The 10,432-nt window shown below is 31.4% G+C and overlaps 1 protein-coding gene across 5 annotated transcripts; it reads right to left on the minus strand.

The window, feature by feature from the left end:
• Nucleotides 1-26: 26 nt before the first annotated feature.
• Nucleotides 27-7,495, minus strand: LOC8273083 (cystathionine beta-lyase, chloroplastic). 5 transcript variants are annotated; one of them, XM_015715500.3, is made up of 14 exons: nucleotides 7,337-7,495; nucleotides 6,992-7,109; nucleotides 6,384-6,552; nucleotides 6,177-6,289; nucleotides 5,186-5,256; nucleotides 4,966-5,057; nucleotides 3,714-3,801; nucleotides 3,518-3,629; nucleotides 2,891-2,987; nucleotides 2,711-2,792; nucleotides 1,923-2,040; nucleotides 930-1,037; nucleotides 746-848; nucleotides 27-506 (listed from the first exon to the last, which is right to left on the minus strand). In XM_015715500.3, the coding sequence occupies exons 2-14, from the start codon at nucleotides 7,070-7,072 to the stop codon at nucleotides 331-333; spliced, it is 1,410 nt and encodes a 469-aa protein (XP_015570986.1). In that variant the 5' UTR covers nucleotides 7,073-7,109; nucleotides 7,337-7,495; the 3' UTR covers nucleotides 27-330. The 5 variants fall into 5 exon arrangements, with proteins under 5 accessions (XP_015570986.1, XP_015570984.1, XP_002512818.2 ...); XM_015715498.3 differs by having other exon boundaries at nucleotides 6,992-7,134; XM_002512772.4 differs by having other exon boundaries at nucleotides 6,992-7,091; nucleotides 7,337-7,488.
• Nucleotides 7,496-10,432: the final 2,937 nt, after the last annotated feature.

Below are 10,432 nucleotides of genomic sequence, written 5' to 3' on the forward strand. Positions count from 1 at the left end.
CAAATAAGAAAGAAAAAAGAAGCACAGAAGAAAATACAAACTACGGTCTTTATTAGTCATAAGCAGCTCGTAGGAAATGGAAGCCTCAACTACGCCTTCTGGGAATAAATTTCTATTTAGTACTCTTACAATTTTGATAAATCACATGCTTCCCTGGCAAAATGGACACTTGAGCAATTAATTCGGAAACAGTGTCTCCAGTTTTACAGCTGAAAAAACTCGATAAATATACAATAACAATTGCACTTCATTAGGCTGGCTGTTTAATTTAAAGCACAGACAATTTCCTGATTCGCTTGAGGATCAAAAACTCTCTTGAACCTCAAATGCCTATGGCGGCCCTGTTCTTAGTGCATGGTCTAAATCGGCAATCAGATCATTTACATCCTCTATCCCTACAGAGATGCGAATTAGATCCTCGGTGAGACCTCTGGCTTCCCGCACGTCTGCCGGTATACTTGCATGAGACATAAAGCAGGGCATGCTTATAAGTGACTTCACACTCCCTAAAAGCACAATAACACAATTAGCAGCTTCATCCAAGCCTGGAACCTAAAATATCAGCTCTCAATTATCCACTCATTGCATGACCATTAACTTGTTAAAATATATGGAGCAGGTTCGCAACCATAGCATTTGATCCATTTTCACATTTACTGTCTCAATATCTCTTCCATGGTTTAGTTAAATTTAATATTGAAATTCTTCATTGGTGCATGAGCTCGAAAATAGAAAGGGTAATTACCAAAACTGACAGTTATACTGAAGTATTTGGTGGTCTCAACAATGTGCTTTGAGAGTTCCAGCGATCCAGTTAAAAAGCTAAGCACAGAACCTGCACCCTTTGCCTACAAGAAAGAAAGGAAGTATTTCTTATCAAAGTGTTTTGGAACTGCATATTTATCTGAAAATCCATCTAATAGCAGCACCTGAGAATAGTGCAAATCACGTCCAGGATGGCCAGGAAGGCCAGCATAGTTAACTTTCTTCACTCGCGGATGTGTTGCAAGAAACTCGGCTATCTTCTGTGCATTGTCCTGCCAAAAACACAAGTATAAATTTGAACTTGAAATCTTTGACAAATTCCAGCTGTTGCCAAAACACAACATATCAAGGAGAAGTTGGAAGTTAGCAATTAATCATCACAGAAAACAAAACAGCAGGAATATATATTTTGCAGCCTCCGCACACAGCATTAGGCACAAACAGTTCACAGAATCTACAAATAAACACACACATAGATAGAAAAAAGAAAAAGAATCAATTTAATACTAACTCTTCTTAGTCTTTGCAAATAGACCTAACTGTAATCTACTGGTCTTCACACATTGCACAGCCAACACCTATAATCTTTTTTTCTTTTCATATTGAACTACTGTTTCGAGCAATTTAGAAAATATTAAAGTATAGGATCAAATAAAAACTGTCCAAATGTTTTGCCATATCATTGTTATTTGTAAAAGGAGAAAAGCCCTTCTGTTCTTTAATTTAGAATGACAATTAGAAATTAACTCTCATGTATGTCTCATGATTCCTACATCAAGTGGATCCCAAATTAGGTCCTAACTCTATAACCAACACTTAAGTTTCAGCATACTTATCTAATAAATAATATACAATAGATAGTTAAAATTAACATCTGTGTAATATTTCTCGATTCATTGCATTTATGTGTTTAGCATCTAACAAAAACATCAAATTCAAAACCAAAAGGAACACAACAACTTCATACTGATGGAGATTGGTTAAGGTTTGACCACTAGCCAAGTTATAGAGACTATTAACCAAGGATTGACCTAATTTTAACATTGCCCATGGACTGTAGAAATATAAAATGAGTGAAAAGCAAGTGATTAAGAACTAATATGCAAGAGATGAAAGGAATATATAATTGCCTAATTTGAATGGTTCTGAACTAGCACCTGTTGTTTCTCAACACGTAATGCCATGGTCTTAATACCTCGTAAACAAATCCAACAGTCAAATGGTGCTAACCCAGAGCCTTCTGCATTTTGTAGGAAATACAAATCTCTCGCCAACCTAGAAAAGATAGAAACACCCATGCGGAGCAAGGGAGAGAGAGGCTTTAGAAAGAAATTGAGAAATTCAAAATAAGAAATAAATATTAAAAATCACAAACTAATAACAAAATACGGAAGGCAAGTTCCCTTACTTAGGTTAGTTTTTGCAGACATGTACACCACTGAACAATTCCAAACAAAACTATAAGAAATGATGGTAACAACTGACAACCTTATCAATGTGAATTCTGAATCACTTGGAATTACAGAATTAGACTGTCATCAAACGCAATAATTTGCTAGGTAAGAAAAGGATGCATACAGTTAAGAGTTCAACCTTAATAAATGAAGTTCAAGAATAGAAATAACAATGTGACAACTTAACACAGGTGGCAAGTAAAAAATACAATGACATGTAAACATGTCAGATGCATACAGCAAATCAACTTATGCAAATTATGTAATAAGGTCCATTACATATTTTACATAAGTATACATCGCAGAATGCTGCACCTTTGATGATATCTATTGAAATTAACACTCCAAAGCACATAGCACACAACATGCAACAAGTACATAATGATTAGCTAAAAACTGAAAGACAACAAAATAAAGTAATGAATGGAAATGAAACTATGAAAAGCATACATTATACTTGCAGTACAAACAAATGAACTAAAAGCTACAACCTTTCCCCTTTTACTGCAAGTACACCTGCCATAACATCACTATGCCCTGCTATAAATTTAGTAGCCGAGTGCATCACTATGTCTGCAAGGAGAATATATATAGTCAAAATCAACAGCATTAGAAAAACCTTATGGCATTTGAGAATGCCGAAAGGCATATCAATAGAATATTGGTTATACCTGCTCCAAGTTCCAATGGCTGTGACAGTACAGGGGACATAATACTATTATCCACCAAAACAAGAGCACCATGTGTGTGAGCTATTTTTGCAATTTTCTGAACAAAATTGACAATGAGTAATTACAAACTATTTATCCATGTCAAGTCCACATCACTCAACTAAATTTTGTTACAAAAAATAGACAAATGAATGAAGCATAACTTATATTAGTTGCTAAAGGGAATGGAATTGGACTGGAAATGCTATCTGAATGTCCTTGAAACCCATATATTACTCTATTTTTATTTATGAAGAAATATGGGACAATCTTAAATATTATATCCAAAAAGAGGATAACATTTCCTCTTAAACTCAAGTTATTTTAATATGGAAAAAAAATGTTATAAAATAAGCTGGAATTTATGTTTACCAGACAAGAAAATCGAATCCTAACCCAAGAATTGCCATCCATTCCCAACCCTAGAACAAACCAAACTTGGTGTAAATCTCATATACTTGCAAGTGTTCAAATTAATCTACTCATATCTCCAAAATTCCAAAAGAATTTCTCGACAGACTCATAACTTTAAGAAAGCAAAAGAATTTCTTGACAGACTCGTAACTTCAAGAAAGCAAGACCCCTTACACGAATATCAGATATTTGTTGACGAGGGTTGGTAGGGCTCTCTAGCCATACAAGCTTTGTCCACGGACCAATTGCAGATGCAACCTCATCTAGATTACTTGTATTTACTCGTCTTCACATTGTTTAACAGAACTATTTCAGAATTTAATTGTAGAAAATCAGATGAAAAGGGAAAGGAGAAACAAACAATACTAACTTGACCACAACTCCAGATTTTGGGGTTACTTGAGACAACAACCGATCAGATCCACCATATATGTCATCTCCAGCAATAATTTCCTGACCTGAGATAAAAATTGCACTACTTATGAAAAATCTCAGAAGAATTGAGAATGGTTGTTCGCGAAAACAAAAAGCACGCAAATAGTAGAATTACACAAACACCTATAAACCAACAACTAATACAGATCTCATAACTCATTACCACTTATGTTATGCAAGTACGTTGATGTTAGTCAAGTCGTAACCACTAAGAACTTTGAAGTCCATGTATAAAATTTCTACATAATAAAAGAAAAAAAGGGTTCCTACACTAAGAAAAGGAAAATAGATCTCCTAACTATTGACAAGTCCAATGCTCGGATAATATCCAAATTAGTGACTTGTACATGATACTATACAAATCCTGTTATATGACACATGGGTATGCCTGAAATATGAAATTAATGTCCTGAATACTGAATAAAATACAAATATTCAAACATTAAAGGCATGCAAATTTTTCTCTTCTCTACTGCACTGCCATTTCAATTGGCTTTTCCATAGATTAAACTTAGTAAAAAAGACGTGCAGTATGCCATGTACTATACAACTTTATTTTATATGTTTTTTCTCAACCGATAAGCCTTATAAAAGAACAAAAACAACAATTACAAAAAGCAGTAAATAGGTAGCAAAAAGCCAACTTCACCATCTGAAAAACCACAACCAGTCAGCTAATACGGATGCATTTTTCCTTTGTCTATTATAACAAAACTTGAAAAGGGTAACCTTGATAATACTATTATAAACTTTATCAGTAGAATTGAGGATTGGTTCTGAAAAAATCACCCCATTTCTGGCCTGCCTATGTTTTTCAACAAAATGAAGTTAATATAGAGACTTCTATATGAAAGATACTCTTAACCAAAACAAACCCTTTGTGTCAAATTCTAAAGTACTGTTGTATTAATAATCCCTGTCATATCACAGTGTTGTCTCATATCCATAAACAGGCTAAAGCATTTATGAGTTGATTAAATGGTAGGCTATGCCAATGATATTCTGATCCAATGCAGTTCAAATGGTCATACTCAGGTTTATATAATCCATGTTTAAGATTTGACATATAAGCTTATATGTCAAATCCTTTCAATATAAATGGAAAATAAAGATGCTACTGAATTTGAAAGATAAAAAGGTGTGTATGTATGCATGGAACAGGCAACAGTAGAGAGCAAAAAAAGTACCAGTTTCAACAAGATGAGTAACAGCAGCCAAAGCAGCCATGCCACTTGTGAAGCAAAATGCTCGATCTGCTTTATCTAGCTTTGCCAAGAGGCTAAGAAAAGAGAATACAAATATAATTAAGCTTAAAAGAAATTAAAAAGGAAAAAAAAGGGAAGTGCTAAGATCAAACAAAATAAAACTGCTTTATCAGCATTATGTGCACAAACAAACAAAGCAAACCTTTCCAAAGCATCCCTGGTTGGATTTCCACTTCTGGTGTAATCATATGGACCATTTTCTGTAGCTGATGGCTGAAACCAGAGTGTGTCAGACAAAGTCAGCTAAAATCATGATGAGCTATCATACCAAGGAGAAGAGAAAATGCACATAACAACTAGAACCCCACTATAAATATGCAAACATGCAGAGATTAAATATCTTCCTTGTTGTCCTGTATTTTCTCATTTTTCTCAAACTCTCAGCAATTATTAATGAAATAAAAAATTGAATTCAACTTGAGTACTTGATACCAACTTGAGTACTTGATACCTGAAACTCAAAAGTAGCAACCTAAGCAAGAAATTCATTTATAACACAACAGGCATTGCATCCTTTTACTTAACATTTGAGATTCAAGCAGCCTACATTATAAAGCTTATTCACTAAGCATATTTTATCAATATACTTCCACACGCAACAAGTTATTTTGAAGATAAAGATCGTTAATAAGGCGCCAAATGGTCAACAATGGAAAAGTTTATGTTGTATTAATACCAAAGGTTATACTACAGATAAACCTTTGTAAGTGTTTTAATCTTAGAGAGACAGAGAGAGAGAGAAACAACTGTACAAGTTAGGACCACTCCTCACAACCGTACAAGTTACAGATACAGAAATTTGAGATTATTTTTCTTGATACATTAGGAATGTGTGGAAAAAGAAAGAAAAGAAAAGGAGAAAAAGGGCAGAAGTCAACAAAAGTAAACCCCAATTTGAAAATGAAACCCATCACTGCTAAAGCAAACCCATTAAGTGAGTGAATTGGATGAAGCAATATTGTAAACCTCCACTATCCCCTAAAGCTACCGCCAAAAATCAGGCTCTCTCTTTCTGCACCCTCTTATACATCCCTAAAGATGTAGCATCTAGCCTATTCTCTCTTGTACTCCAACAATAGAATTATCAATGTCAGCACAAATTTGGAACACAATAAATACTTCATCGACATTACCTGCTTAAATGTAGCTGTTTGGTAAAGTGGCATGCTCATTGCATCATAAGGGTCAAACTTATTCTCAAAGTTCATCAGAATTGTTGAAATATTTGGCTCCCTAATATCTATTTCTGCAAAAAGAAAAAAAAAAAAAAACAAATTTAGCACTCATACGCGTCAAATGAATATGGACCCAAGTAGCACAGACAATATAATCATACAAACCATTCGAGCACTCTGCTACACCGTCAACCACAGCTGAAGTGCTCACATCCATTTCTTTGTCCAATGAGCAATTCATCTTGAACAATTTAGGAAATGTCAAACGCTTTCCCCGGAAATTACATTCCTTCCCCACCCATAAACCTTTTGAGGCTTTCCGGCAGGTGGATACCTATGCATGCACCAAGAGTTACAAAAATAAGTTATATTCTTCATTTGGTTGACAAGAAACAAAAGCAGACAAAAGGAAAAAAAATATAAGCCCAAGTTAACCGTTTTGGCATACCAAAAGTTCAACAGTGATGAACTGATTTTAAAATCCTTATTTAAAAACCACTGGTTCCGTTTAACACGGTTGAATTCAACTATTAACCTTCTTAAAGTACGTTCTTTCTTCTTTCTCAAAGCGATCATCAGGCATTGGATAGTATTAACATAATAATATGCAAGCGTCTACGTAGTAGACAATTACAAAAATCGAAAATTATAGTAACATTGAAAAAATAAGGCCTAAATTAACAAAAGAGCTCATTGTATTGAGCCCTAATCAGAACTTGCTAACATTAAAAAAGGAAAATAAGAAACAGGAACGCACAGAGAGAGAAAGAGACCTGAAGCTCTGTGAGTAAAGAATTGAAACTAGTGGCAGCACGCACACTGCTTGTAGAGCTTCCAATAGCCAACATTTCCATTGAATGCCTCTTTCTCTTTCTGTGTATATTCTCTCCTCTATTAACAAAAGGTTCCTTAATTGCTGGCCAAGTAGAAACGCTAGCATTTAAAATGAAAAATGAAAAACTACGGCAAATTCTGTTTTCTCGAGAAACAATCAAAATCAGCGGTAAAAGAGAAAATGCACAAAATATGAAGACCAAATAATAAAAATTAGTTGGCAAACAAAATCTTCAACACAGAGAATGAGCAAAAATAGAAAAATTATTAAGGTCAAAACTTACCAAAGAACAAAAAGACGAAGAGAGACAGAGAGAAGGGGCAGAGTTAAAAAGAAATACTGGCCGAAGTGCAGAAAGCAATGATTCTCTAGCTAAGCAACGATATAGAAATAGTACTATTTCAGCTACATTACTGATTTTTAAAAAATTTAAATTTAAAAAAAAAAAAAGTCAAAACCTAAGATCATTTATCTTTTAAGTTTTTCGGGCTAAAGTAGGCTTCTTGGGCGGGTCTCAAAACATGGGCATTCTCAAATCGATTCAAAAAAATGATCCAGTTTTTGCGGGTTTGGATTTAAACGGACCGAGAGCGAAAAATAGAGAACTTTTCAGAAATATTATTTTTAAAAATACTAGTTTTTATTTTTTTAAATACAGTTTGGTTGTTTTTTAATTTTTTTAATTTTGTTTATTATTTTACCGAAAAACAATCAAAAAAATAAAAAAATCATAATTTAAAAAATTATATTTTGGATATTTTAATACAATAAAAATGAGAAAATATAGCAATTTGATAAAAAATAAAAATATGAATGTTTTTATTATTTTTTTAAAATAATAAATATTCAAATCCAAAAATTTATAGGAAAATTTAGCCGAGGCATACCAAACCTATTTACAAGTCTAGTTGTCATTATATATCTTTTGTTTTTTTAAAGAAAAATAACAAAAATACTCATATTTTTTTTATTAGAAATACGGTATAAACTTTTTTTATTTTTACTGTATGTAAATATCAAAAATATAATTTTTTTAATTATTTTTTTTTTTTTGGAAATATGGTATTGATTTTTTTAGTTGTCATACCATATTTTTAAGAGAAAATTCATCCTATAAAAATGATATTTTTTATTAATTTTAAAATATTTTTAAAAAAATTTCATTTTCTTAATATCCTTCTGCGATCCAATTCCTTCGGGCTAAGAAAGCAGAAACCCAAGGGTGTAGAGCTAAGTTTTTCTTCATGGGCCTTTGGGAAAAATGAAGTTTTGAGGAAGGAATTGGACTTACTCTTAGTCCCAAAAGGAGACACAATCCAAAGAACGGGAAAAATGTATTCCTTCAACATGAACATGGTAATGCCATTCGGAGAAACATTGGCAAGTGTATGCCTTTTAGCACCAAATTTGACTAAACCAATCAACACAGCTCTCAAAGCCATGTTTTTGTATCTTCATTTGCCAATTAATTGTCCTTGTGAAACCCTTGAGCAAAAACTGAGATTTTTTTATCAATTAATCTCCTATCTTTTCTGTAGTAGTTAAATAAAAATCTAGTTATAAATCTATGTTTATGTATAAAAAGAAATGCTAGAGCCGATAGAAGCTTGACACATATGTATTTAGTTACTTCATTTTTTTTTATTTCATTTTAATTACTAAGTTTTAATTTAGAGATTAATTTGGCAACTTTTGTTAAAACTTGGTTCAATAAATCACCAAGCTATGAAATAGGTAACTAAATTATTACCCGAATCGAGATTTAATAATCGAAATAAAATAAATAAAAATTAAATTATTAAAATAAAATTAAATATAAATACTAATTGATGAAATTAACTCTATTAATATATTTCATAAGATATATTTATTTTGAGAATATAATAAAAATGAGAACAAATGTCCAAATTTATTTAATAATCTAGTTTCAATTCAATTTTAATTTAAACTAGAGAAATAACAAAAGTTATGTTTTTATAAATCAACATAATATGTGTTATCATAAAATTGATTTTTTTACCAATAAAATCCTATTTCAAAAATTGAAAATGATTATTATTTTCTCAGTAAATCAAAGACAGCCATGCATTTGCATTTATCTTGATCAAAGCTAAAGTGTACAAGTGAATTTACTAAGTTATAACAAAACACAAGCTGGCATGGGTTATATAATAAGTTTTGTATTATACGACAAGTTCTTGCTGATAGTTTATTATGTTTTTCTTAAGAAGATAATTGCATTTCCATATCATGAGAAATAAATTAAAATAAGATGAGATAAAGTCAAGCATATGCATATACATAAATAAACCAAATTAGATAAATTATAATTTGGACAAAAAATCAAATACCCCCATGAACTTATAGTTCATAGCCAAATAAGTTTAATTTAATAGACCTAAATTCAAATTAAAACTAATAAAATTGATGGCAACGAAGTTGACGACGATTTGGCAAAACTGACAGTAATAATAAAATAGAGACAATAACTATTAATTTTAATTTTTTTGATAAAATAAATATAAAATTTTAAAAACTTAAATTTAAATTTTATTTTGAATATTAAAAGCTAATATTTATTTTTATTTTATTTTATTTATATATATATATATATTATGAAATACATTATGCTTTTGATTTAGATCGAAGAAGGAACCAACGGCTGTCCAAGACATACATGCTACCTCAAATATTGCTGACCTTTTACAGTGAAAAGTTCTTCTTTTTTTTTAAGAAAAGAAAAACTGCCCCACAATTCCTAGGCTCTGAAAAAAGTAATAATAATAATTAAAATTAGCAAAAAAAATAGAACTGCCCTTCGACAAATTATTACACTGATGACTTTTATCTGTCAAATCTTTTCCCCTCCTGTCATGGGGCCAAAGTTTTAGATGATAATATTTCTTAATGCTTAAATTTTCATCTTCAAAATTAAATAATTAAAAGTTGTAATAAGTTTAATTATTATCTTATTCATGTGAATTGAAATTCTAAAGTCATATCATAAGAAAGATGTTACTATTTATTATTAGATTTTTATAATTATTTACAAAATAATTTGTTTTAATCGGATGAAAACATTAAATATAATAATAATTTCTTAAAAAAATAAAAGAGAGAAGAAAATGAATAAGAATTTTGGGTAGAAAATGGTGGTTAAGTTGGTAGCTTGCACTTTAAAAAGGATGAGTCACAATTGGCTGTCTTCCATTGAGCCAATTGGATGGATAGTCACTAAGGTGGTCATGGAATCATATATAAATTTTTATATACTATAGGCGAACTTTTATTACATTCAATGCTTATTGATTTAGTATATATAACAACTTAAATATTTGATATTGGTGCAAGTGTTTTTCCAATCAACTTATTTGATCAA

Source organism: Ricinus communis, chromosome 8 (assembly GCF_019578655.1).
Source record: "Ricinus communis isolate WT05 ecotype wild-type chromosome 8, ASM1957865v1, whole genome shotgun sequence".
Taxonomy (NCBI): Eukaryota; Viridiplantae; Streptophyta; class Magnoliopsida; order Malpighiales; family Euphorbiaceae; genus Ricinus; species Ricinus communis.

Coding starts and splice junctions, on each gene's coding strand:
- LOC8273083 (XM_015715500.3), bottom strand. CDS start 7,072: ATGGAAATGTTGGCTATTGGAAGCTCTACAAGCAGTGTGCGTGCTGCC. Junction 5,257..6,176: donor AAACAGCTACATTTAAGCAG/GTAATGTCGATG, acceptor CTCTGGTTTCAG/CCATCAGCTACAGAAAATGG. Junction 3,802..4,965: donor TACTCATCTTGTTGAAACTG/GTACTTTTTTTG, acceptor TTTTTATCTCAG/GTCAGGAAATTATTGCTGGA.